Below are 26,582 nucleotides of genomic sequence, written 5' to 3' on the forward strand. Positions count from 1 at the left end.
TAGTTATAAAAAAATAAATAAATAAATCCCAAACTTCTTTTGTAAAAAGTTGCCTTGGAATAGTGTTTTAAAGAAAAAAAGTTTTCAGAAACTTTTTTTGTTACTATTCTTGCTGAGCCAAACCAAAAACGGTTACATAAAATATCACACTTAGCCCCTGCGTGGTCACACGTTGTGCACATGGAAAGAATCTCTCAACTTTTAAAAATCAGTTACCGTGTTCTTCCTGTCAATAAGCTTCTTCTTGGGTTTCCCCTACAGAAGTAGAAAGGACAACTGGGTTAGAGGAGTGGTCAGATATTCTCTCCTGACTTCACACGTGCACACACACTCATACTCCTGGATAACATGGAATTATGCCAGGGAGAAGCAGAGAGATGCATTGAGAAAAAGAGAGTCCCATAAGCATGGGGGAAGAGCAATAAAAAACAAAAGGGAAAGGATAAATGGATTCTAGCAAAGTAGCATAACAATTACCTGCATTTGTACCTTTAGTTACAAATCAAACTTATTCTTCACAACCACCATGCAAAGAAGATTACTATGAGTTTTGTTTATTAAAAAAGGGGGAGGTAGGGTAAGATTATTTTGTGACATGCCCAAGACTGGAGGCTTAGTGCGTTCAAATGGGAACCCAGAGGTTAGGTCTCAGACTCCAGTGCTCTTCTTTAGGCTTTCACCGAATTGTTTTATGTATTAGTAAAGGAAAACAATCTCAATCCTCATAGGGTTCAAAAAGGGTGCTCAGGAGAAATCGATTTTTCACAATTAAAAAAAACAAAACCCTTTTAAAAAGAGATGCTCTCCATAGTGTCTGAACTAGGATTGGGCTCTCACTATAGGATGTGAATGCCATTTATGTTGAAATTAGCTTTTATTTTTAAAACATTCTCTCCTCATTTAATTTCCTTTCATTTAACATACACACTCTCTCTTTTTTAAGTTCCTCAGTTTTACTTGTATCCATTTGTGAATGTGTATATTTAGCTCAGTACAATTTTATCACTGTGTAGATTCACGGAGATATCACCCCAGATTCACTGAACAATCCCATGGCCATAGGATCCCTTGTGTCAGTTATCCTTTTAAAACCACACACCTCTTACCTAACTCCTGGGTTCTTTTAATCCGTTCTTCATCTTAAAGCTTTATCATTTCAAATTTATCATTTAAAAATTTCAAAAACGTTATGGAAGGAGAGCAATGCAATCAATGTCAAGATTTTCTATTTACAGAAAACCAAGTGAAAAGTTGGTCTTCAAAATGTTTAGTCTTTCCCTTCCCGTGTCTTCTTTTCATGGCAATGTCTCCTTATCATCAGAAAGGCTCAAGATGATTTTAACTTTCTCATCAGATAATGGTTTGTTTCAATAATATGCAGTCATGGTTTCACTTTACAATCACCTCGGCTTCTAGAAGTACCAATACTTCAGCCTGGAGGTGGGGCCAGAGCATCAACAGGGTTGACAAAATCTGCAGGTGTTACTAATACGCAGCCAGGGTAAAGCTGCCATCACACTGTAAGACAGCAGGTAAGATACTGTTTGCCAGGCAGGGTGGCTGGTGCGGGATGAGAGGGAGGGGGTACGTAAGAAAGACGAACAATTAGGAAGATTATTTCCCTAAGATATAATTAGGGAATTAGTTTGAAAATAATTCTGACAATGATACAAGGGGATTTTCAAGAGGAAAAATAGCAGTTCAGACTGAAGAGAAACAAACTTACTGGAAGATGTTAGGGCTTGCAACAAATAGGATTTCATTTCTCCAGTGCATGTTTGTGTGCCTGTGCCTACCAGGTGGTACGCTCTAGAAACTGACAAGGACAAAGATGAAGGTAACAAAGTACTACTCTCCAAAGCCAACTTAGAAAGTAGACAGGCTAGTAAGTAAACAAGCAATGATACGGCAGGTGGCAATCTGATCACACTGAGGGACTGGAAGGGCTGCATAACTTCCTCCCAGCCTGGGTGAGAGGATGAAAGAGGCAGCTAGGAGAACTTAGGGATGGACAGAAGGCCATTCCATGGGACAGCGGGGTGTGAGGAGGAGGCATGAAGAGTAAGCTGACACGGAGAGGTTGGCCATCGGTGGACGTGAAAAAGTAGACATTAGGCTAAAATCAATCCTCCAACTGAAATTTAGCATTTCTTTCATACACATGTGGGAAACCATCTGCAGCAGTTTTCATATGATTTTATTACCAAACCACCCCCGACAAAACCAACACATCTTTTTTCACATTACTTTAGAGATGTTGGTATCTCAAAATATTGCAACATGTATCATACTTTTGAATTTACAGTGATTATCAGACCCACTGGTGATCTTGTTTATTGAATCACTAATAAAGAAACAACATATATTACTACCTCTGAAATCTCTTCACTGTTATGCTCCCCCTAGGAGAATGCTATCTCATTCTGGTGATGGTTCCCAAATGGAAAGGTTTACTTCCCTCTCCCTCAATGGGAAGCCCAAGGCTGGAAAGACTGAGCCTCAAACACAGAGTCCATGTCAGTCCAGACTGATACAACACTCTCTCTAAAATAAATGAGTACATTTTAAAAAATAAAGAAATTAAAGAAATATGTATTTGGTCTTCATTCCCATCTCTGGCACAGTATACCTAAAACCTCTGGAACTTCCTAAGCAGTAAGCACCATAAAGGTGCCTTTGGTTATGCCAATGAGGTGACTTTGGGAATGCCTTGGATCACCATCAGGATGTGGGCTGGTCACCAGAGGAACCAACCATGTGATCAAAGGGCTGGAACTTCCAGCTGACCTCTAGGAAGGGGAGAGGGCCTGGAAATGGGGCACTCAATCACCAACGGACAATGATTCAATCAGTCGTGCCTAGTAATGATGCTTTCATAAAAATGCAAAAGGACAGCATCCAGGCTGGGGCACACATGGAGATCTGGGGAAATCTACCATACCTGGAGAGGGCATGGAAGTTCTGTATCCTTTCCCCATATCTCGCCCTCAGTGTCTCTTCCCTCTGGCCATTCCTGAATTATATCCTTTTATAACAAACCAGTGATCTAGTAAGCAAATGTTCCTCGGAGTTTTGTGAGCCATTCTAGCAAATTAATCAAATGGAAGGAAGGAGAGACTTGTAGGAACCTCCAGTTTTTAGCTGGTCGGTCAGAAGTACAGGTAACCATCTGGACTTGCAACTTGTGCCTGAATTAAAGGTCCAGGCCCAGGTTGTTCGAAACCCCAATCTGTGGCCAGTTAGTTGGCAGCACAGCTGACAACCTGGCCTTGCTAACAGGCGTCCAAAGTCGGGCAAAGGCGGAGGAAGTGGGGAATAACACAGTCTTGTAGGCCTGAACCCTTAAACTGCACAATCTGATGCTAATCTCTGGACAGATAGTGCCAGAACTGAGTTGAATTCTCAGATGCAAACAGGTGGGCAAGTGCTTGGTGCTGTGGGGAAACCCGCACAATGTAATGGTACCAGAAGCATTTTAATATTATAGACATGAACTCTAAAATCTAGCCAGAAATCAAAAGTAGTTCTTGGATATTAAAATGACACTTGCTGGGGCGCCTGGGTGGCTTAGTGGGTTAAGCCTCTGCCTTTGGCTCAGGTCATGATCTCAGGGTCCTGGAATCAAGCCCCACATTGGGCTCTCTGCTCGGCAGGGAGCCTGCTTCCCTTTCTCTCTCTGCCTGCCTCTCTGCCTACTTATGATATCTCTCTCTCTCTGTCAAATAAATAAATAAATAAAATCTTCCCAAAAAATAAATAAATAAAATAAAATGGCACTTGTCAAACTTAATAAGGTAAACTGAGCAACATTCGCCTGTCTGGTACTGAATAACAAAATAAATCGGGCTGCAGATCAATTTAAAATTTTAGAAGAAAATGTTTAAGAAACTTTCCAGAACTTAAAGCTAAGAAACAATGAGATCAAAAGAATGAGAAAAAAGTACAAACAAAACAAAACATGGAACATATAGCAAAAGATTCAAAATTCATCTAACAGAAGTTCTCAAGTAGAGGAAAAAGAGAGGTCAAGGGGAATATTTCCACAGATGGAAGACTTAAATCTTCAGACTCAAGAGACTCACCCGCTGCAAAACCAAACTAATGAAAAGTACTACACTAGACAAAACATACCTTGGTAAAACACCTGAACCCTTAAATATAAAGGAGCCTTATAAAAGTTTCTACGATAGTGGGGAAGGAGAGAGAAACGTTAGAGAGAAAGGGGTTTCTAGTCTTCTAAGTGAATCTGAAGGTCTCTTTCATTAGAAGCTAAGCAATGTAATTATTCCATCAATGGTAATAACCACAAATTTAAGGGGAGAAATGGCAAAGTGCACATATTTTCTGATAATACATCATGAAATTTGAAGAAATGACTGAAATCTGGGTATCTGTTTTAAGCATCCTGCGAAAAAGTACATACACCCTGAATATAATGTAAATTTCTCTAAATAACTGAGGTTTCTTATTTTGATAGTCAATTACTAAACTGTACTGCAAGACAATTATGTCTTAGGGATAATAAAAGTATGTGGGACTAAGGAGTGCCTGATTGTTGTGCTATTTGAATTCCAATGTCCATTTTTCATCATTCTTCCCTAATATCCCTTGTATTGAAATTATAAGTTGTCATTTTTTACAACTCCTGGTGTATTTATTTTGTGAATTACTGCTTGCTCTACCTTTCTTAATCTGATTATTCTAATCTCTTCTGGTCTAGAAAAACACATGATCATGTCTGTTAAAATTGTGTCTAGAGGGAGTGCCTGGGTTGCTCAGTGGGTTAAAGCCTCTGCCTTCAGCTCAGGTCATGATCCCGGGATCCTGGGATCAAGCCCCACATCGGGCTCTATGCTCCGCAGGGAGCCTGCTTCCTCCTCTCTCTCTGCCTACTTGTGATCTCTCTGTGTCAAATAAATAAATAAAATCTCAAAAAAAAAATTGTGTCTAACGTGACGTGTGTCTAATGTAAAAAGACACAAAGTACAGGTCTTCCTTTAAAAAGAATAAAGTTTAGGGCATTTGTTAAGATTGTTTAAAGATAGTTATGGTTTAATTTGTGGCCTCTAAAAACAGTATATGGTGATAAGAGTTAATGAATTCTGGAACAATAGGTATGATACTGTGTTTTCTCTAAGGCCCTTTGTAGCAGAGATTTTACAAAAGCCTTTTTTTTAAATAAACCCTCTTTCCTTCTTTTCTATGTGCCTTCTCCTTATCACATGATCTAATGATTTTAAAAGATTAGCAAATTTACAAGATCAGCAAATCCCTACCTGTCCTGGAAGAGACGCGTTGCCAGCATATAGTTCATGGAGGTCTTGTGTTCCAGGTAGGACCTGAAAGACAAAGAACGAAACTGGCTATTTCTTAAGTTTGACTGAAGGAAAAAAACATGGAAATAAAGCCATGAATCAAGCACAGAAGGGACAGGTTACTTATATACGGTTTCTAAATAAATGTACGGTTCTCTACAGTGGCAAAGAGAAAGTTGCTTAAATTAAAATTATAAAATACCAGAGGAGCAGAAGATACAATAAAATGAAAAGGATAAATGGAGGAGCTGATTTAGAAAGTAAAAAGAAAAAATGATGGGATTTCTTGGATTAATAAAAAGTGATATCCTACATTCAGAAAATAAAACTGTAAGGCAAAAACAAAGCCACCGCCAAAAATCATATATAAGAGAGAGGGCAAATGAAGCTGGCAATAAGGAGATGCATAAAGGGTGTGAAAGTGTGACAGAACATGGTTTCAATCATTATTTCTCAAGAACTTTCCAGTGGCTCCTTGTCGCTTACTGTAGGTGGCGTAATCTTTCTCTTCCAAGCTTTCAAAAGTTGGATAAGCTACACAACCAGTATCTTCATGCTTTCTCCAGACATTTCCTCAACATTGATCCTGCCGTACAGCCAGACAAGCTCCCTTAAACTCCTCTCTCACCACACTTCCCAGTGATCCTTTCGCCTTGGTCTGGACACTTCCTCACACCCTCTCCAATAATCTACAATCTATCCTTCAAAAAGCACCTCAAGTCCAGTCTGCTGCACAAAGCCTCCCCTGACAGGACTGCTCTGAGACTAGAGAAGTGACCTTGTCTGAACTACCTTAGCTTTTCCCATATGCCCAAGGAGGGACCTGTCATACACCGTCTCATAGAGGAAAAGTTTTCTTCTCAGAAAGCAGCATGATGTAGCAGGAAAAAAGTCAGATCCAGAGTCAGAATACCTGAATCAAGTCCCCTGTGTGATCATGGACAAGTCACGTGACCTTATGGAGCCTTACTTTCTGTATCATTAAATTGGAATAACGATATGCATGAAATACATTATAGTGATGAAAATCCATACAAATGAGCTCTTTTTATTATATGAATAAATAACTTCTCCTTAATCCCACTGTTAACTCTCAAAGGGCAGGGGTGCCATCTAATATTGGTTTTATACTCCAAAGCAGCAAGCACAGTCCTAGATACCTGGTGGATACTCAATGAATATACATTAGTAAAAAGGCATATTTGTTAGTAGATAAATACATCGTCCCCACCCTACATGACAGCAGTTCAATTAGTTTAATATTCTTGGCCCAACTCTGCCACTTTCTTCAGAGACCCAGGAGAGGTGGAGTGACTTAACCAGACTGGTAATTTAAGAAGAATAAACAAAAATGCATCAATGAGCAAGTCCCATTTTTCTCTTGGGAGACAATTTCCCCTTAGGAGGTACGTATCTTCTACTGGTCCAATAAGGTCAGGTGCTCCTCCCACACAGCTCAGTCTAACCTTGCCTACAAATGGGCATGCAAATCTGCCCATATTAGAAGTTCAACTTTTTGCTGAACACAAAAAGTGTGATTGCTTGTAGACAGATAATAATCAAATCTCCCAGCCTAGACTTTATAAGTAAAGAAGGAGATATTTTGGTCTCCATCTCTCTTAGTCTTTGTCCTTGGTCCACTGGTTCAGAATCAAACCAGTATAATCAAACTTATCATTACTGGACTCTGTTAAGAGACCACAACACTACCTGTAATTGGTTCCTTACAAAAGGTATGCAAGTTAAGGTCCTGCCTCTTGAAATACTCAAGAGTAGAGGTTTCCACTTTCATTAATTAAAAAATGCTTTCTAGGAACTGTAAATATTTAAATTCTTCAAAAACATATCAAAAGAAAACCCAAGCAGTATCTTTCTGTTGTGTTCCTAGGTCTTTCTAAGGTAAAATTACATTGATAGAATATTTTGTAAGATGAAAGGAAGATTTCTCTATGAACAGCTGGGTTTTCAAAACAAAAACACAAAATGGGTACTACCTTTTATTCTTCTAAGTTCTAGCTCTATACTTAGAACCACTAATACCCCAATTAGATCAAAAGCCAATCACCAGAGGATGAGAAATATGTTAACCATAAATCGATTCTTAACCTTATAGTTATAAAAGAAAAAGCATCACAAGGGACTCTGAGTCTTTGGGTGAACACAAATCTGCTTAGTCATGGGGTAATTTTGTCCACAGGCTGGGCAACAAGCAAGTGACAAGGTAAAGAATATTAAAGAGAAAGTATAAGCTGAGTACTTTCCAGAATTCATCCAAAGCTACACACTGATTGGTTCCTATCAGCCAGAATGGAGAAATTTCATTGAATTGGGTTAAATGGGCTCATTTAACAGACATCTCCAAAGAGTCTTTAATAGTAAAACTTTCCTAGATCTAAACAAAAAGCTACCCTAAACAAACCACAGAAATGGTTTTAAATGAACTGAGTAATGTACAGAATTGCTGAATCACTACATTATACACCTGAAACTATATTATACTGTATGTTAATTATACCAAAAATTTTTTTTAAATGTTTTTAAATGAGCCTGGAAAAGATTCAACTGATCTATAAGTAACTTAACTATCAGGCCAAAAAACCTTCAGAAGTATTTAAAGAAGGCAATAAAACCAATTCAACAATACATTTATAATGTCCAACATCCAATTTTTAAAAATCATTGTACATGTAAAGAAAAAATGGGAACATGAGGAAAATCAGTCAATAGAAACAGACTCAGAAATGACAGAGAGTAACAAAGATTTAAAAACAGCTACCATAAATATTATAATATATGCACAAAATCTAAAAAATCATGAAAATAATGGGAAAAAACAAAAAGAAGATATAAAGAGAAAACACTGGATTCTAAAGTTGAAAAATAAAGTAACTGAAATGAACATTTCATTGGACGGAATTAATAGAAGATTTGAGGTTGCAGACAAAAAGATGAATGAATTTAGAAACAGAGAAACAGAAAACCATCCAAAGTAAAGAAAAAGAATCTTAAAAAAATGAGCAGGGCTAGACTTGTAGTGTAGTATCAGCCAACTGAAATCAGAATCAGCCAATCATGAAATCTGAGTCCCAAAAGGAGAGCACAAGAAAACAGAAAATATATATATATATATTCGAAGATATAATGGCTAAAAATTTTCCAAATTTGATGAAAATGATAACTCCACGGAACAAGAAGCTCAACAAATCCAAGTAGAAGAAACATGAAGAAAATGACACCAAGGCATATAAATCATAATCAAATGAGTTGAAAATGGGTCATAAAGAAATAATCTTAATAGCAGGCTGAGGAGAAAAAAAAGACACATTCTGCACAGAAAAAATAAAATAAAGTAAAATAAGAATTACCACATGCTTCTTGCCAGAAAAATGCAAGCCAAAAGATAATGGAACATTTTTCAAGTGCTAGGAATAAAGGAATATCCAGAATATATAAAGAGTTCTCACAACTTAGTTATAAGAAAACAAATAACCTCACTTAAAAATGGGTAAAATATTTGATTGACAGAGACATACAAACAGCAAATAAGCACATGAAAAGACACTCAACATTAGTCATTACAGAAATGCTGTTAAACCTATGTGCTATCCCTACACACCTCCTAAGGAGTTAAAATTAAATTAACCATACCAACTGTTGGTAAGAACGTGGAGGAACTAGAACACTCATACACTTATTATGGGAATATAAAATGGTACAACCACTCTTGAAAACTATGTGGCCATTTCTTAAAAATTTAAACATATACAATAATATAATCCAGTCATTCCACAAATAGGTATTTACCCGAGAGAAGTGAAAGTACATGTCATATAAAAATTTGTATATAAACATTCAAAGAAGCTTCATTTGTAATAAAAACATGGAAACAACCAAATTGCCCATCAAAAGATGAACAATAAGCAAATTCTGGCATATACGTGTAATAGAATACTGCTCAACAATAAAAAGGAATTAAACCACTGATACATGATACAACATGTATGAATCTAAAAATAATTTTAATAATAATAAAGTAAAAAGAAAGACCCAACAAATAAGAGAACAATCGGTAGAATTCTATTAAATTAAATTCTAGGAAATGCAGATTAATCTTGGACAGAAAGCAGATCATCGCTGCCTGGGGACCAGGATAGGCAGGGAAGGGCCAGGAGGGGCAGGTGAGAGGAATTACAAAGAGGCACAAGAAGACTTTTGGAGGTTACGGATAAGTTCATTATGTTGATTTTAGTGGTAGTTTCACAGGTATATATACCTATGTTAAAACGAACGTAACATATTATACTCTTTAAATATATAAAGGTTATAACTCAATAAAACTATTTAAAAAATAATGTTTTTAATACTGTTCAAAAGCATGAAATACTAAGTGACAAATTAAAAAAAAAACATTCAAGACCTTTACACTGAAAACTATAAAACATTGCTAAGAAAAAGAAAAGATATAAATAAGTGCACTTGTCATGATGAACACTGGATGGTATATGGAACTGTTGAATCACTACACTGTAAACCTGAAACCAATATCACACTGTATGCTAACTAACTGGAATTGAAATAAAAACTTAAAAAGTAAAAAAAAAAAAAAAAAAAAAAAAAAAGGATGACCAAAATAAATGGAGAAATTTATCATGTTCATGGATTGGAAAATACAATATTGTTAAAATGCCCACTGACCCAAAATTAATCTATACACTCAATGCAATCCCAATCAAAAGCCAGCAGGCTTTTGTGTAGAAATTGATGAGGGAATTCTAAAATGCCCTGGGAAATATAAAGGACACAATAGTCAACATACTTTATTTATTTATTTATTTTTAGTCAAAATACTTAAAAAGAAGTTGGAAGACTTACACTATCTGATTTTAAGACTTAATATAAAGTTATAGTAATTGAGACAGATTAATTAGTGAAATTGAATAAAGTCCAGAAATTGACCCACATATATATCTGAACTAATTTTCAACAAAGATGCCAAGGTAATTAAATAGAATTATTTCAACAAATGGTGCTGAAATAAACGTATTACATCATATGAAGAGAAATGAACCTCAATCCTAACCTCACACCATACACAAAAATTAAGTGAATACTGTCCCAGACCAAAATATAAGAAGTCAAAGTTGAAAACATTAAGAGAAAAAGCTTTATGATGTTGGGGTTGTCAAAAATTTCTTAGACAGGAAACACAAAATGCATCTTTTAAAATTTTTTGGTCAATTGGACTTCACTGAAACTTAAAAACTCCTGTTCTTTGAAAATCACCATTATAGAAATGAAAAAACTTGGGGCATCTAGGTGGCTCAGTTAAGCATCTGACTTTGGCTCACGTCATGACCTTGGGGTGCTAAGACTGAGCCCTACCCTACATAGGGCTCTGCACTCAGCAGGAAGTCTGCTTCTCCCTCTTCTTTTCCTTCTGCCTTTCCTCCAACTTGTGCACTCTCTCAAATAAATAAATAAAATCTTAAAAAAAAATGAAAAGGCTAGCCACAGACTTGGAGAAAATATTAATATTCTCAATGTGACTGTCTGAGAAAGGATCTGTATCAAGAGTCCTTTATAACACAAACAAAAAAAATTTAAAATCCTAAATTTAAAATGGAAAAAAAGAAGATACACAAATGGCCAATAACAGATGAAGTCTCAATACCATTATTTAGAGATAAATGCCCACCAGAATGCCCAAAACTAAAAAGCCTGACAACCGCTGACAAAGAGGAGGAGCAACTAGAACTCTCATACACTCTTGGTAAAATGTAAAATATTACTGTAACTTACTTTACTTCAAAGGTAGTGATGACCATTAAAATTTTTAAAAGTGTCTAACCTGGGGTTAAGGGGCTATTAGAAAGGAGGCAGGGTTTTTTTTTTAAAGGAATAATGCACAGGTAGGTTAAATTTCTGTTAATGCTCTAGGTATTGGGTTGGGTAAATAGACAAAGTGAGAAAGACACACATGGAAAGCAATGCCAACACCTGTGTCATAATTAACCCAATTCTGTGGACCTGAGGCACAGATCAAAAAAAAAAAAAGGTAGTCACCTCACCCATATATTTCCCATGTCTCCGAAGTAGGGAATATGCGAATAAATCCACCTCTCCGATCATTTTCTTCCTTCACTCTCCGTAAAACTTTGATCTATACAGAGAAAGAGAAAATTGGGTAAGCACTCATTTTGAAAACTGCAATCCATGTGTTTACAGGGCAGAGGAAGAGAGTTACGACCCACAAATATGAAAGAAGAATGAAGGGAGAAGTTAATTCCATCTAAGATTCTGTTTTCTAAGAACAAGTTTCTCCCATCTTGAATCTTTGTTCAATGTTCAATGTAAGATACGAGTTGGTCATCAATGTTATAAATCACTCAGTAAATTTCACTGAACCATATATTAGCCCACAAAGGCCTGGAATGGAGTTATCTTTACCTCCTCCATTGACAGACCAAGCACAGAACCACCTAACTTCCCCGGCACCTTCTCTCGGGCTGAGCCCACAAGGTTTTTCATTTCCGCATCACTGGCAGACAGTGGACGGGAACGCTAAGGAGAAGGAAAAACAGAAACAAACAAAATGTTTTCATCATCATTTCTTCATTTCTCTTTATTCAGTCCCTCAACATCATTATCTTCCCTAATATGGATAAACTCAAATCCAAAGCCCATTTTCTGTAATTACTCTCTTAGCCTTAAACCCTGGGAAATAAATGAAAGCTAGTAGACTCAAAGGCAAGAAGAGAAAACAGAATAGAAGAAAAATACTATGGGTTGAGAGGAAAACTAGGAGAAAAACAAGAAAGATGTCCACGTGACTTTCTAATCCAGTTCTTAATCCTAATCCTGGTTTTAGAGTACATCTGACATTTTCAAACATATTGAAGAAATCTGAAAATAACTGTCACATAAGATTAAACGAGCATTTATTTCAGTAAATAACTATATTCTTTTCAGCAGTGGAGAAGTGTGGGTTAGGAGAAATGAGACATAAGTCGAAAGCCAAGGAACAATCTATTATGTCACAGGTGAAAATGGGGCCATGAGATGTTTTAGAACTCGGGCGTGGGGTAAGGGGGTGGAAACTGAGGTAAGAGTCATCAGTGACACAGAAAAGAGATGTGACCAAAAGAAACGCTGTAGCCGCTGGACTTCAAAAAACATGACCAAGGACAACTGCCTGGGCACTCCAAGGTGGCAGCCAAATGGGCCATGTTCATTCAGTCTTCCAAATGCCCATCACAAAGGTCATCTGGAATGAAAGTTTCAAGTAATTCTGATGTTATGTGAACAAAGAAATATAAAGGTAACAGAGGAAGTCAGATGGTATGAAGCTTGTGAACACACTATTATTGAAAAAGATAAAGTGATAAGACAAATACATCTGCCAATAAGAAGAAGAAGCAATAACTCAGGAAATGTGCATGCAAATTGTCTTCCTAAATTCCTAGAACATGATGAGAGAAAAGCAGTCCTACTGTCAGGAACTACGTTTATTTTTCTCTCTGCATACACTCTCTATGGAAAAGCTTTCAACCTTCTCAGCAATGCTCACTGTTACAGACTGAAGGTTTATGTCCCTCCACAAATTTGTATGTTGAAGCCCTAACCTCCAAATTTGATGGTATTTGGAGGGGCTTTGGGGAGGTAATCAGGATTAAAGGAGGTCATCAGGGTGAGACTCTTGCCTGATGCAATTAATGCCCTTAAAAGAAGAGGTATCAGAGAGTTTGTACACTCTCTTTCTCTGCCTATGTACAAAGAGGTCATGTGAGCACAGAGCAAGATGGTAGTTGTCTACAAACCACGAACAGAGACCTCAGAATGAAACCTGCCTTGCTGGCACCTTGATCTTGGCACTTCCCAGCCTCCAGAACTGTGAGGAATAAGTTTCTGTGGTACTTGGTTACAGTAGCCCAAGAAAAACTAAAAGATACACCTATACACATCATGAATGCTTTTACCTTTGACACACAGGAGACCAATACAAACCAACCTCCAAAGCTAGCATGGGAGTTATAAAAGACAGATTTCCTGATAGGAGACTCCATGATGAGACAGATACCTTTAGCGCGAAAAACCATGAAATCAGCAGAATATAGCAACACGTAAAGGCAGGGACTTTCACTTGTTTAGCTTTTCCTATGATATCTTCAGCACGCAGAACAGTACTTGGCATGGGGTAAGAGATCAATAAATATTTGATGAAGAAATAAATAAATGAATGAATGTGCTGAAATGCAGATTAATCATGGTTAGAACTACACTTTGCAGAGGATTTGGGGGGAAAATTTAACTCCTTTCCAGTCTCTGGGTATGCATTAAACAGCACATGTTGGGATGAGAGGGGAATCAAAGGGCAACTTCAAAGATTTAGGAAGGGAATCATGCAAGTAATATCATCTTTTCGAAAAGATTTTAAAGTGTGAACACTTATTTAGTGACAATTCAGTAAAGCCAAAATATTAACCGGATGCTTTAAGGACTTTTCTCATTTCACACACTACTTATCGTTGGTTAAAAATACTTTATTTCACATGTGATGACACGGCTCTGATCAGAAAACTACTGGCAGTCAAGTGCCTTATCCAAGGTCAAGTTGCCTCATCACTCATACTATTTACAAGTACCTTAAAGTCCTCTGAAATTATGTAAGAGAGAATATGAAGTAAGCACTCATTTAAATGTATAATAAAAATACAAATTAGGCATTTTAGAATAGAAAAACTGATTTTAAAATGTTGGTAAGCTAAAATCTGTATTAAAGGTTAGTAATAAAAATATTTTAGGAAGTAGTTATTAGCTATTTTAAGAAATACATGGTTGGGGAGCCTGGGTGACACAGTCAGTGAAGTGACTGACTTTTGGTTTTGGCATAGGTCATGATCTTAGGGTTTTGAGATTAAGCCCCCTGTTAGGCTCCACACTCAACGTGGAACCTCTTGAGATTCTCTTCCCCCTTCCACTGGTGCTCATGCTCTCTTTCTCTAAAATAAAATAAATAAATCTCTAAAAAATGTAAAAAAAAAAAAAAAGAAATGCATCATCATATTTATAAGAACATGGATCAAACCACTATTGAAAAACATCTAACTGGCACCTCCAATTTGTTTTTCATTTTTTTGCTTTTTGTCTTTCTTTTGTTTTTGTTGTTCATTTTCTTGTCTGTTTTTTTATGACTGGTTTTGTAATTGTACTTTACTTGTTGAACTTTTTATCTTTTTTTTTCTTTCTCTCTTTTTTAGGACCTAATTTTCATCTTGTGGAATTGCTATGAGGTGGAACAATATTCCTGGCTTCCAGTGACTGAGATTACAATGATGTTGCCACCTTCTTCTACTCATCTAAACCTGCTCCTAGAAACACTAAACTGACACCCCCCAAAGTTCTCAGTCTTCTCTCCCAAGTCACTTTCAAAGAGCTGTCTCCAACACAGGTTCACAAACACTCCTTCATTATGCACGGCCCACGGTTCTAACTCCGGCCACTTGTGTATGCACGTGAGCTGTGCGGGTGAGGCACGGGGGAATTCAGGAGGTCCTACCAGCTGGGGCCTTCAGGAGGTTTGAAAACGGAAGTGGCTGAAGGGTAATGGTGTTTGTTAGGTGAGTGCTCTAGCTGTGAACTCCCATCGGCTGATGGCTTTACTCTTTTATTGCCACAAATATCACGAGGTTGCAAAGAAAAAGGTCAATGCTATGCCTAGCGGAAAAAAGATGACTAGAAACGTCTTTTACCTCTTCACCTATCTGCCTCAAACTAAACTACTAAAAAGGCTGAGAGGGAGGCATGGAAAGTTGTAACTACCAATGTCTATGTATCTCAAATGCCTCTCTAAAATCCATCCAGGTCTCCTGGGTCTTCGGGGAGGCTGCTAAAAAATATCAGACTAGAAAGTCAGAAGTATTTTGCCAATCTCAGCTTTTCAATAAATTTGAGATTACAGAGAATTTTCTGTATCAGCATAATATTGGCTGTACTGGTCTACAGAGATGTGCGGCTACATATGTACTACAAAGCACTACTGTCATAGACCATTAGTTAAATCCTTACCAACATCTGTTAATGAAATGAACTGGAGATTAAATATGTGTCCTCCTACTGTTTACTACTTCCAGCACGGTGGAATTTTATGGACAGCCTGCATTCTTTATGCAAATCAAGAAGGGCCAACTTTGAATTATATGTGTTATGTTTTTATTTTTTTTTTTTTTTAAAGATTTTATTTATTTATTTGACAGAGAGAGATCACAAATAGGCAAAGAGGCAGGCAGAGAGAGAGAGGAGGAAGCAGGCTCCCTGCTGAGCAGAGAGCCCGATGCGGGACTCGATCCCAGGACCCTGAGATCATGACCTGAGCCGAAGGCAGCAGCTCAACCCACTGAGCCACCCAGGCGCCCCATGTGTTATGTTTTTAAAACCAAATGGCTTAATAAACTAAATTAGAGATTTTAGGGGAAAAAAAAAAAAGAAATGTGACCTGAATTATAGACACAGGTGAGAGAAAACACTGAGAAAAAGGATAGCAAAGAAAGAAGAAAGGATATAGAAATGCTTATGAGTGCCAAGAAAGACATACCTGGAGATTAAAAGCAAAGAAAAAAAAGGGGGGGGGATCAGATTCGGAAGGCCATCAGGACTGCCAAAAACAAGAGCAAAACTCTCCAAGTGCAAGCCATTCTGTGGTACTGATCTTGTGCCTATCAGCACAGGAACTGACTGAATATGCACTGAGGAAATAAAGTTCTTCTGAACTTAGAACCATTGCCTCTGTCTAGGTGACACAGGATTTTAACTACTGGGTGTTCAGATAGATTTTAAACTGCCAACTTACTGCCTAAGCCAGAATTCTGCCATGCAGCATGCACCAAAGATGTAAAATTATCATTAGTGCAACTTATGATTTAGAAATATATGCAGAAAAGAGACCTTTACACATCTAACCTTTATCACTACGGAAGAACTGACTGAGAATCATTGAGATGAGGAACCCCTTGTCTCCACTAAAAGAAGAAAAAAAAAACAAATGTTGAATCAGAAAAATGATTCTCTGCCTAGAGAAAGCTGGCAGGTACCAGCAATGAGAAGAATCGAACAAAACTCAGAATATGAAAAAGGTGAGGCATCATAAAAGATACCATAATTGAGGGGCAAGAATAAAACCTCTTTGACAGAGAACATATACGAGGAATAAAAATGTCCTAATGCAGTTTTACAAAGTTTGGAATTCTGTGTTACAAACAAATGAGCTAGAAATAGCTCAATTTGTGTATGGCACACCTTGCCACCTAGAAAATAAAAGGTAAAATCTAGTTTAAAAAGCAAAATGAACTAATGCTATCAAAAAAAAGCAACAAAAAGGACCACAAATGAATAAATCTAAGTGGGAAATAAACAAAAAATGGCTAATAGAGAAGGTCTAAATGTAATTGACAACCAGAAATATACTCTGAAATCAGGGGGAAAAAAAAAGGAAAGTAAGTAGACTTGTGTTACAGTCATAAAGAGACAGGCAACATCTGGAAATGTGGAGTAAATACAAGTCAGCAGGTCTAAAAGACATGCATCTTGTTATTAAGGGAACTGGCTTTAAAAATCAAAACAAAAACTTACAGAACCACTCACAATTATGTTTGAAAAATCATGAAGAACTGAGGAGGTACCAGAGGATTAGAAAAAGACAAATGAGGTACCAATCTTCAAAAATGTAAGAAATGTGCTTCTGGTGACTACTGCCTGGTAAGTCTAACTTGAATTCCTAGTAAAATAATGGAACAAATAATAAAAGAAAAAAATCCATAAACATTTAGAGTTTAATGAGCTCATAAAGAGTAAGTATGGAGACTGCTTTATTTATTTTAAAACATGCTTAAAATGTTTATGTTTAGGACAAAAATTACAAAAAAGGGGAAATAGAGCAAATACATTTAATGTCCTTGGGTTTTACAAAAGCATTTATACAAATTTCATAAAATTTCCATTCTAAATTATATTTCTGATTGGGGCTTAGTGTCATAATATAATGAATAAAACACACCAACAAAGACTGAAAAGAGTTGAAAGATGTTATGTAGGATAAACAGCAGTGAATCAAGTTAGGATGCGATTTTTAGAATGGGTACTGATTGAGCACTACTTAGAACCTTCACTGATGTCTGGGAGGATGGATAAATAAAAAGATAATAATTAATCTGCATTTGTAGATGAAAGCAAATGTGAAAAGAATGGCTACAGATATGAATATCGAAATAACGCCCAATGCCGCTAACAAATGCGTAAAAGGAAAATTAACAGGACCCAAAAGTGTAAAGGGAGCTATGTGTCCAAGGTAAACTATGTGTTCAGAACTAGCCCAAATTTTTACCTAGGCTTTATCGTTTCTTTCACACCCTATCTCCATGTATGTATTATCTTCATTGGATAGACATGGATACTGAGCCTCAGAGACACAAGGGACCTTGCCCAAAGTCTAACACTAGTTAGTTAGTGGCAGAACAAATTTGAACCAGGAGCTATCTGACTGTCTGTGTGTTTTCCATGAAACTATGTCATCTGCCTGGGGACCCGGAAAAGTGACTTCTGATGAGTGGGAAATCTGAACTCAAAGCATTCAAGGGAAGGAAGAAATGTAGAAAGAGACGATGTACTAAAAAGGAATAGACAACGGGAAAAAAACTGTGAGTGCGCAATCTGACAGCAACAGAAGAAGAAAGCTTGACAAAGTGTCCATGGCCAGAGCAGAGAACTTGTTTTCATTTCTAACTTAGCTCAGACAAAACCCCCACGGGGTTGAGAACGCTTCATTCACACAAAGTCGGTGACTTTGAACACTGCAAAGAACAAGAGTCAGAGAATTCCACATGTATCAAGTTGGCCAAATAAAGCTAGAAAGACTTTGTGTCACTGGAGCAGTGTTCAATTACACAGCCACAAGGGAGAGGCCTTGCTTGGCCACAGGCTATCACAGTCTATGGCCATTCTGGCAAGCAGAGCTAGACAGACATGAGAAAATTAAAACGGTGAAGGGAAGTTAAGATTAGAATTGCACAGCAAAGACAATTCTTTGGAATCAAATTCTGAAGGCTATGAATTAAGGATTTTTTCAAGTTCTCCTGAAGAGTCGATATCCCTAAAAGGTATTCAGAATGTAAGCTCTTAGAAGTCAACAGCTCTGGGGCTTTTTTGTGGTTGTTTTTGTTTTGTTTGGTTTTCTGTTTGGCACAGAAAGTAGCTAGCACACCTAGGTTCTCGCTAAACATAAAACACTAAACATTACAGCGTTTCGAATTCTACCAACAAAACATCTACGGAACCACATCAGCCAGTGACCAAACGCTAGACGAGACAACCAATAAGCCTTTTTTTCACTTCTTGGACTCATATAAACCATATAAAGCACTTTGTCAAAAACAGTAGTTGCAGGAATTACGACTCCAGCTCCCAAGCTGTCCGGTCACTGTATCAAAGAGTACTGAGAGTACAAGGCCAAAATAAATATCCTGGAGCTTCTTGCTGAAGAACTGCTAGTTGCAGGGGCACACTTATGTCTGACACATCTACAGCCCTCATTTCAGAGTATCAGCTAGCAGGAAGGAGCAGCACTGTCACTGCTACCCCGTCACTTCGACGAGATGTTTAAAAGAAAACAAAGATCTTCGTAGAAGAAAATGACAGTTAATCTCAAATATGCTAACAAGGACAGAAGGAGGACAAATACTGTTCATTAGGAGTTGGAGATAAAATATTTTTCGTTTCTGGGGCGCCTGGGTGGCTCAGTTGGTTCAACAACTGCCTTTGGCTCAGGTCATGATCCTGGACTTCTGGAATCAAGTCCCGCATAGGGCTCCCAGCTCCTTGGGGAGTCTGCTTCTCCCTCTGATCTCCTCTCTCATGCTCTCTCTCACTCATTCTCTCTCAAATAAATAAAATCTTAAAAAATATATATTTTTAGTTTATTTTTATTTTTATTTATTGTTTTTGAAGATTTTATTTATTTGACACAGAGAGAGAGAAACATCGAGAGAGGAAACACAAGTAGGGGGAGTGGGAGAGGGAGAAGCAGGCCTCCTGCTGAGCAGGATCAAGCCCAATGCAGGGCTTGATCCCAGGACCCTGGGATCATGACCTGAGCCAAGGGCAGGTGCTTAACGACTGAGCCACCCAGACACCCCTTGAGTTTATTTTTAAAGGTAGCATTTCAGACACTTATTATGGCAAAGGTTCCACGATTCATAAAACTGCAAATCACGATGTATAAGAAATATGTAAAATCAAATACAGCCCAATACCCAATGTGAAAATGTTTTCAGTATGAAGCTACTGACAATAGTACCTTTCATAAGACATCTGAAGAAAAGAAAGGGTGTCTGTGAACTATATTTCCTTCCTGGAATATTCTGGTCAAAGCGATAGATATGCCTCTAAATCCCGTTCGTCATTTAAATCCAACTGCCTCCTTCACAGCACGATCACTATCAGGAAAAGAGGATTCATAAATTCCTGCAGCCTCTACTCTTGTATTCTATATATGGAAAGACCTCTGTGCATTCATTTTCACTTAAACTCTATGTTATTAAAGTTCAAAAAGCAGGTACATCAAACACAGACTGTGAAAGAGCAAAGCTAAAAGACTTTCCATTTGGGGACTGGAAATAAGAATCTGAATGAAGTCTCCAAGTGATCCAGAACTTACCAGTTTGGCATCTGAGGACTGACACTGTGCAGACACTGGACGCTACAAAAGATAGAAAAATGGAATAAAGCCTTATCTTCTCCTACCATAGTGAGGTTTTCCAACTCTATGATGTCTATGATCTCACAAAGGAGAAGATGATCTCCAAGCAAAAAGCAAAAGCAAGAGCCCTACACTTTGTGCTTGTAAGACCAGAACATCATTATGCTTCACACCACTTTCTCCTACAGTGTATTTATCCCAGTTTCGTCTTCTAAGCAGAAAAGCAAAATCCTGCTATCACATCCTGAAGCCAACTATTCCACCTGATAAATTTGTTCCAGAGTACATAGAACTAATCTACAGTTTTTTAACCCTTTAAAAAGAAGTGTCCTATAGGCTCCTTATGGATGAAGTCATGCCATGACCTACCAGTTAGCAAATCAAATGGTGGACGGATTCTCTGATTTGCAAAGAACAGCTAATAAACGCTGAGAGGCAGGCTAAGAAAAGGGGTCAATTCATCCAAGATTGACATACAGCTAACCCCTAGAGTAAAATTTGACAGGAACTCTTGTGAAATCTGCACAGAAACATTTGCAGTCCTTTACACACTACCCTGTGGCTCTGCCACAGGAAACTACCTGCAGAGGAATGTGATGGCCTAAATTCAGTTTTGCTAGTACACTTAGGGCAATCCTCTACTTTTTCTTATTAAAAAATCAAAGAAAACCTTTGATCTGTGATAATGTATTGATCAAGAACAATGCTGCTGCCTGGTTTTCTTTCTAATCCAAGATAATAATACCCCTTAAAATCCAGTACACCCCGTCCCACATCGCAACTCTATTGCTAAGAGGGGACGATCCTAGAGCAGGTGGTCACAGAGTGCATCTAGCTCAAAGACATGTTGCGTTTGGTCTGCAAAGTATTTTTTCTTTAACTGGACCGGTTGGCAATATTTTAAAATAAGACTTCTCTTTTCTCTTGACAGGAGGAAGGTTCTGACAACACGTGTCCCACACTCATGCATGGCAATGATCAGTTAGAGCACATCAGCAAAACAGCTGCCCCTTTTTAATATGGGGCAGAGGCTCTAGTTCAGCACAGCTGCATCCCTTCCTCCCAGCTGTACTGTCCCCGGCCCTCTTACCCATTCCCATTGTCTGCCCGCAACCCCTCTTAGGCAGTAGAGCTTGCAGACGCTGTTCTAATGAAAACTTAGAAATACAGCTGTGTAAGTAAGAGTGACGAGCGTGGCAAACAGAAATAGCAATACTCAAAATGAGACCAGCAAGCTAAAGGAAAAAATGCAGAACGAGTGGTGACAGGAGAAGGGAGAAGTGGAGAAGGAATCATTGGATGGGAGAAGAAAGGGAAAGGGGAGGCAGGGGGAAGAAGCAGCTATTTCTGCCTTCAAAGAGCTTACAGTCTAGCAGAGGAACACTGGACAATGTCAAAGCAACAAATCAATGAATGCCAGAACCACGCACTGGAGTCATGACGGAATGGGATGGATTTAACAGAAAATTATCTTGAGACTTCTGAGCAGGCAAGGTCATCAATCCAGATGGGAAGAGAGGAGGAAGGTGGACCTTCCAGCTAAGAAGAAATGTTAAAGGCAAAGAACACAGTAAAACTAGCCCGGTCTAGACAGGCAGGGATGGATTAGATGATGGACCGAGCAGGCAGAACAATGAGCTGATTGGTTTAACTGAAACACAGATGCAGAGGACACAAAGACGGGAGCGATGCTTGATCAAGTGACATTTCAGACATGCACAGGATTCTGTAGGCCTTGATCTCACTGAACCTCAGTTAACACCTCATGATCACTGAGCACCTGTAGAGAAGATGTTCTTTCAACGAGCATCTTCTTCACAAAGCTGTCTGAAGATCAGAAAGAATGTAGCAGAGTAACGACTAGGAATTTGTCGGCTCCCTCTCTGTGCCTTGTTTATGAGCATATCAATTTGGGGAAAAAAGCAGGTGATTCTTAAAGAGAAAAAGAAAAAAGGACAGATAATGAAAAAAGGCAAAAGAAAAGAAAAACAAAAAGCAGACAGTAAGTTGGTTTGAAAGCATATGCTACCAGCCACAGCGTAATGTCACTGCCTCCTGTCTGGAATGATCCCCATATTCTCCTGCTCTCAGTGACGTCATATCTGTAGCGCTTCAGCTCACTCATTTACATCAGCTACCACTTTCCAATAAGCCTCTTCGGGCTCCCTGCTGCTGAATTTGCTTACCTGAGGTTTCTGGAAAGGGTTTCGCCTGGAAGACTCAAAGGTGGGATAAATTGGCCGGGTTGATGCCCTCTGGGCAGGATCCTGGCACACAAATCCTGAATGGTGAATGGCAAACATTAAAACCTACCATTTTCTAAGAAATTAGCAGGTTTAGCTGTACCTTTTCTTTAGAGATACAAAATCAGTTTCATAGTCATAAATATTAGAGATCTATCCTCAGAAGAATGAGGCATGGCTCTCTCAGACACACACTTCACTTGAACTTCAAGTTCAAAACTGGACAGCACGAGAATGGAAAATATGCAGATAAATCAACCTTCCTTGCTGGGAGCTGATTCTGATTGAAAAAGAGATGTGGATTTTTGATGAACTTCAGAGTAAAAAGTGTAAATCACCATTTAAAAATACACAGTTGTTTATAAAAACAAATTATTTTAAAGTGGCCTCCTAGAGGGTGACTGGAAAATAATGTTGTTTTTACTGGGAGAACCCAAGAGCAGGTGAGGGGTCCTGTCCTGTTACAAGATCTACTCCTGGGGTGCCTGGGTGGCTCAGTGGGTTAAAGCCTCTGCCATCGGCTCAGGTCATGATCCCAAGGTCCTGGGATCCAGCCTGCATCAGGCTCTCTGCTCAGCAGGGATCTTACTTCCCGCCATCCCCCCAACCCCCCCAACCCGGGCCTGCCTCTCTGCCTACTTGTGATCTCTGTCAAATAAATAAATAAAATCTTTAAAAAAAAAAAAAAATCTACTCCTAGAACAGCTGAAGGTGGTCTCCTGGCAAACTGGGCTTCTTAGATTATCTACGGCTTAATCAGTTAGGTGTGCGTTCACTTCACCTGCTTCCTAAAAAGAAGCAGACTCCCATCCAGGGAGACCAGTGTGGCTAAGTTTTACAGCATTTGCTGGTCCACCAAGTACTAGTTCATTTCAAATGTGTTTTGTCATGCCTTAGTAGAGTACTTAGGAAACGACAACAAACCCACAATAAACCCATCCGATTGCCCATCTCCATTTCAAAGTTTTTGGCTTATCTGCCAAAAAAGGAATTTCTTTCTTGGACTTCCTTCAGTTATAACTATTGGTGGGGGGTGGACCATGTTGACACCAGCGGAGACCGCCTAGCAGAAACAGAGCCACTCTCCTTTGTAACAAAGCTTCTTCAGTCAGTCACACTCTCCCAGCTCGGAAAAAAATAGACGGTCTCCAGACCTTTGGTTAAGGCTCTTCCTCGGCTCGTAATTCCTGTGCCCCAGGAATTAATTCTCAGCCCTAGTTGTGGTTCAGCCTCAGGACAGGATGGAGCCAGGGGGAGTAAAAACATATAAACACTTGCCTGAAAATATAATTTCTCAGTACAAAACACTCAGCATGGCTTAGGAACTGCCAACTGGCAACACCTAGAAAGCCCAACAAAATGGATGCTCTGGTTAGCTTTTATATGAGTCTTCAGAAAACACTACTACTCACCTACAACAGTGAACATATCTGAAATCATACTGGCTTTAATCTTTAGGTCCAGAGGTGCATCGCTAATAGAAGAGAGAAAGAAAGGCCAATCGATAATGTTAGAAATTAACAGAAGAGCTACCCCTAATGGGCCTCAATATAGCAGAGCTTCCAAATGTCGATGAGAAGCAACACATCAAGCATACCAAACCCATGGAAAAAGAAAAAGAAATCTGGGCAAAAATACTTGAAATAAAAGCCCACTGCTAAACTCATCCTCTGTAGGGCAGGTCCAGCACCAAAGTTGATTCCCTGACATGCAATCTTTTTATTCCAGAAGGTCTTGTGCAATTCAAACCATGTACAAGAACACTGCATCATTAGCAGTGTTTAGGCCTTTAATATGCTCTTCCATAAATGTGTCCATCCTTCAAATTATTTTTTACTGCTACAAGAGTCAAATCACATTCACATGCAAGAGAAGAAACTCTGGTCATCTTTGTACATTTTTTAAGGCTTCATTTTCTGTTCTAAATCAATCCCTTAAGCTTTTAGGCTTGCGAATGAAGGCAAAAAAATACAAGTTATACCAAAATATCACCAGATGATGCAGCAGGAACCCACATGGAAACACAAACATGAGCTGAAAGCTGGACGCTCCCTGTGCCAGTGACTGCCATGTTGGCTTTGGTGTTGAGGTGTTCTTCCATGAACCAGATTACTTTGGCTGCTGGACCAGTGCATCGTTCCGGGGATCTCTAACATCAGAGGATGCACCTGGCTGGGCAATATGCTAAGAGCTGACTTAACAAAAGAACAGCCCAACATCGGAAGCATCTCTGTGATATCTAGTTCTATACCTTACTGCTGGGTTGAAGCTGAACTCCCACCCCACGAAGTAGTTAATCTGTCTTTATTTGATGACTTGGCATTTTGCCAACATTTTTCATCCTTAAACGTGCAGCTGCTGGGTGGTCTGTAGCATAAATCTCTAGGGTTCTCTAGCTGTTTAGAGAAGTGTATGGCTAATAGAAACTCTGGCTACAGCTGCAGATATAAGCACAATCTTCTCTGGTATTGAAAAAATATGTTTCTTTCCTTCTTCTAAACGATGGTTTAAAAAGTTTTAAGATTGTTTTGAAGTTTTTAGACTCTAATCTTAGATGCATACCAGAATATAGAAAGGGTAAAAGGACCAAACATTATATATACTACCCTAGGCCCAGCTCTGTACCTTACAGTATATGTGGATTTGAACCTGTACAAACCTTTAGCAATAAAGGAAATATAATATCTCATGTATTTCTTTAGTCTTGGCAGAACACCTACAAAGTTAAAAGACAGAAAGAGAGAGAACTGGAAATAAAAATGAACACAAGAAGCATCCCTTAGATGCTCAAGAAGACAGTTATCAAAACACAAATTGACTAGTAAGGTAGGGATACACGGTTACCCTCTGGAGGTTAATCACATGTCACAAATCCCTCAAATTTAGAAACTCTAGTCATTTCTATCTAATAACTAGGGTAAAAAAATCTAGCGCCAAGAGAAACCACTTTTTTTAAAAAGTTTTTTTAGTGCTATTCATTGAAGGTTTGTCCTTTTCCAGTTGAAGGAACAGACTACTTACCAGGCCAAAGAAGGGGAGAGATTTACTTCCAACAACCATGGCTTCAGAGTAGAATCAATGAGCACATCAAAGCCATAGAGTTCTAGAAACAAAACATAGCATACAAGAACATTTTCTATGTTAAAACTGAACAAAGATCTGAAAGACTGAAGCCAATCAACTCCCACCAGAGGACTAGAAATTTGGGGAGTATAAGTAATGAGTGGAAGTAGAAGCAGAGAATCTTTCCAGATCAAAATAAATTAATCAAGTTCTAGAGATCATGAGATAATGTTATAAAATTCCACTGCTTTTATCATCCACTCTATTGACATTCCTGAGTTCTACACAGCAAGTGACCTGACCTCTAAAAGTTGGCAAGATTCTGCTGTGCATATGGGTTAAAAAAAAAAAAAAAAAAAAAAAAAAAAAAAAAAGTTGGGAATGGGAATGCCACAAAGGCATCCAACATCAAAGCTTCAAAGCTGTTTTGGATTTGTTCTGGATTGTCCCCCCACCATATTCCGAAACAAAAAAATCTCCTGAAGGAATCTCCCTGGGCCCTTCCACTACATTTTCCTAAACTAGTATCTTGTTTTTGCAGCCTAGGTCAAGAAGATAGTTCACTGTAAAATATATTTATTCTTCCCCTCTCCTATGGTTTCAATTTCCCTTTGGAGACAGAAAATAAAGTACAATGGCTCAATATAGAAAGAAAGAAGAGAAAGGAGGGAACCCGTGGCAGACAGAGCAGGACTGTGATAAGCCATCCTGCACCACTAATATCACTGAAAAAGGGAAGGAGCCAGAGACCCAATTTCCATGGTTTCTGGTTTCCTTTTCATGGTTTCTTTACAGATTCTCTTCCCTAATTCCTCAACTGTTGTAAAGAGTAAAGCAAGAACATAAGCGGGCTTTTCTCCCAGGATGCAGGGATAATATGACGCTAATTTTGGAACCTCAGCTGGCAACCTTTACTCTTATCATTAACGAGACCCTCTCCACAGTCCTCTTTGGGATACACACATCAAATCCATCTGACTTTCAGAAGTCCCACGCATTCTCAAACTTCCCACTCCGTGTCCCTCAAATAAACTGTCTACATCTTCTTTTCAAGAGAAAAGATGAGCTTCCTTACAGTTCAGCCAGAGGTCACAGGCCACAGCTCACACCTATAGAACACAACCATGGATCTTCCGGAAACTCATTTTGAAACAAATGTCTTTACTTCAAGAAGGATTCTCCCATTTCTTAATCCTCTCAAGAACACAGAAAAGT

General features: G+C 38.5%; 1 protein-coding gene across 19 annotated transcripts in view; it reads right to left on the bottom strand.

The window, feature by feature from the left end:
• TTLL5 (tubulin tyrosine ligase like 5) overlaps positions 1-26,582 on the bottom strand; it is a 283,373-nt gene that overhangs the window by 193,552 nt on the left and 63,239 nt on the right. For 16 of the 19 annotated variants that reach the window (XR_004286143.1, XR_004286142.1, XR_004286134.1 and 13 more), the window contains exons 13-20: positions 25,326-25,407; positions 23,717-23,778; positions 22,248-22,342; positions 20,020-20,061; positions 11,763-11,876; positions 11,384-11,475; positions 5,277-5,339; positions 217-255 (exon numbers count right to left, since the gene is read on the bottom strand). Coding sequence is in view for 8 of the 19 variants with exons in the window: in XM_032344877.1 (XP_032200768.1) it covers positions 217-255; positions 5,277-5,339; positions 11,384-11,475; positions 11,763-11,876; positions 20,020-20,061; positions 22,248-22,342; positions 23,717-23,778; positions 25,326-25,407 (589 nt within the window). In the remaining 11 variants the exon portion in view is untranslated. The remainder of the gene's footprint in view (positions 1-216; positions 256-5,276; positions 5,340-11,383; positions 11,476-11,762; positions 11,877-20,019; positions 20,062-22,247; positions 22,343-23,716; positions 23,779-25,325; positions 25,408-26,582) is intronic. The other 3 variants (XR_004286135.1, XR_004286136.1, XR_004286139.1) reach the window with 3 other exon arrangements.

Source organism: Mustela erminea, chromosome 5, assembly GCF_009829155.1.
Source record: "Mustela erminea isolate mMusErm1 chromosome 5, mMusErm1.Pri, whole genome shotgun sequence".
In the NCBI taxonomy this organism is placed as follows: Eukaryota; Metazoa; Chordata; class Mammalia; order Carnivora; family Mustelidae; genus Mustela; species Mustela erminea.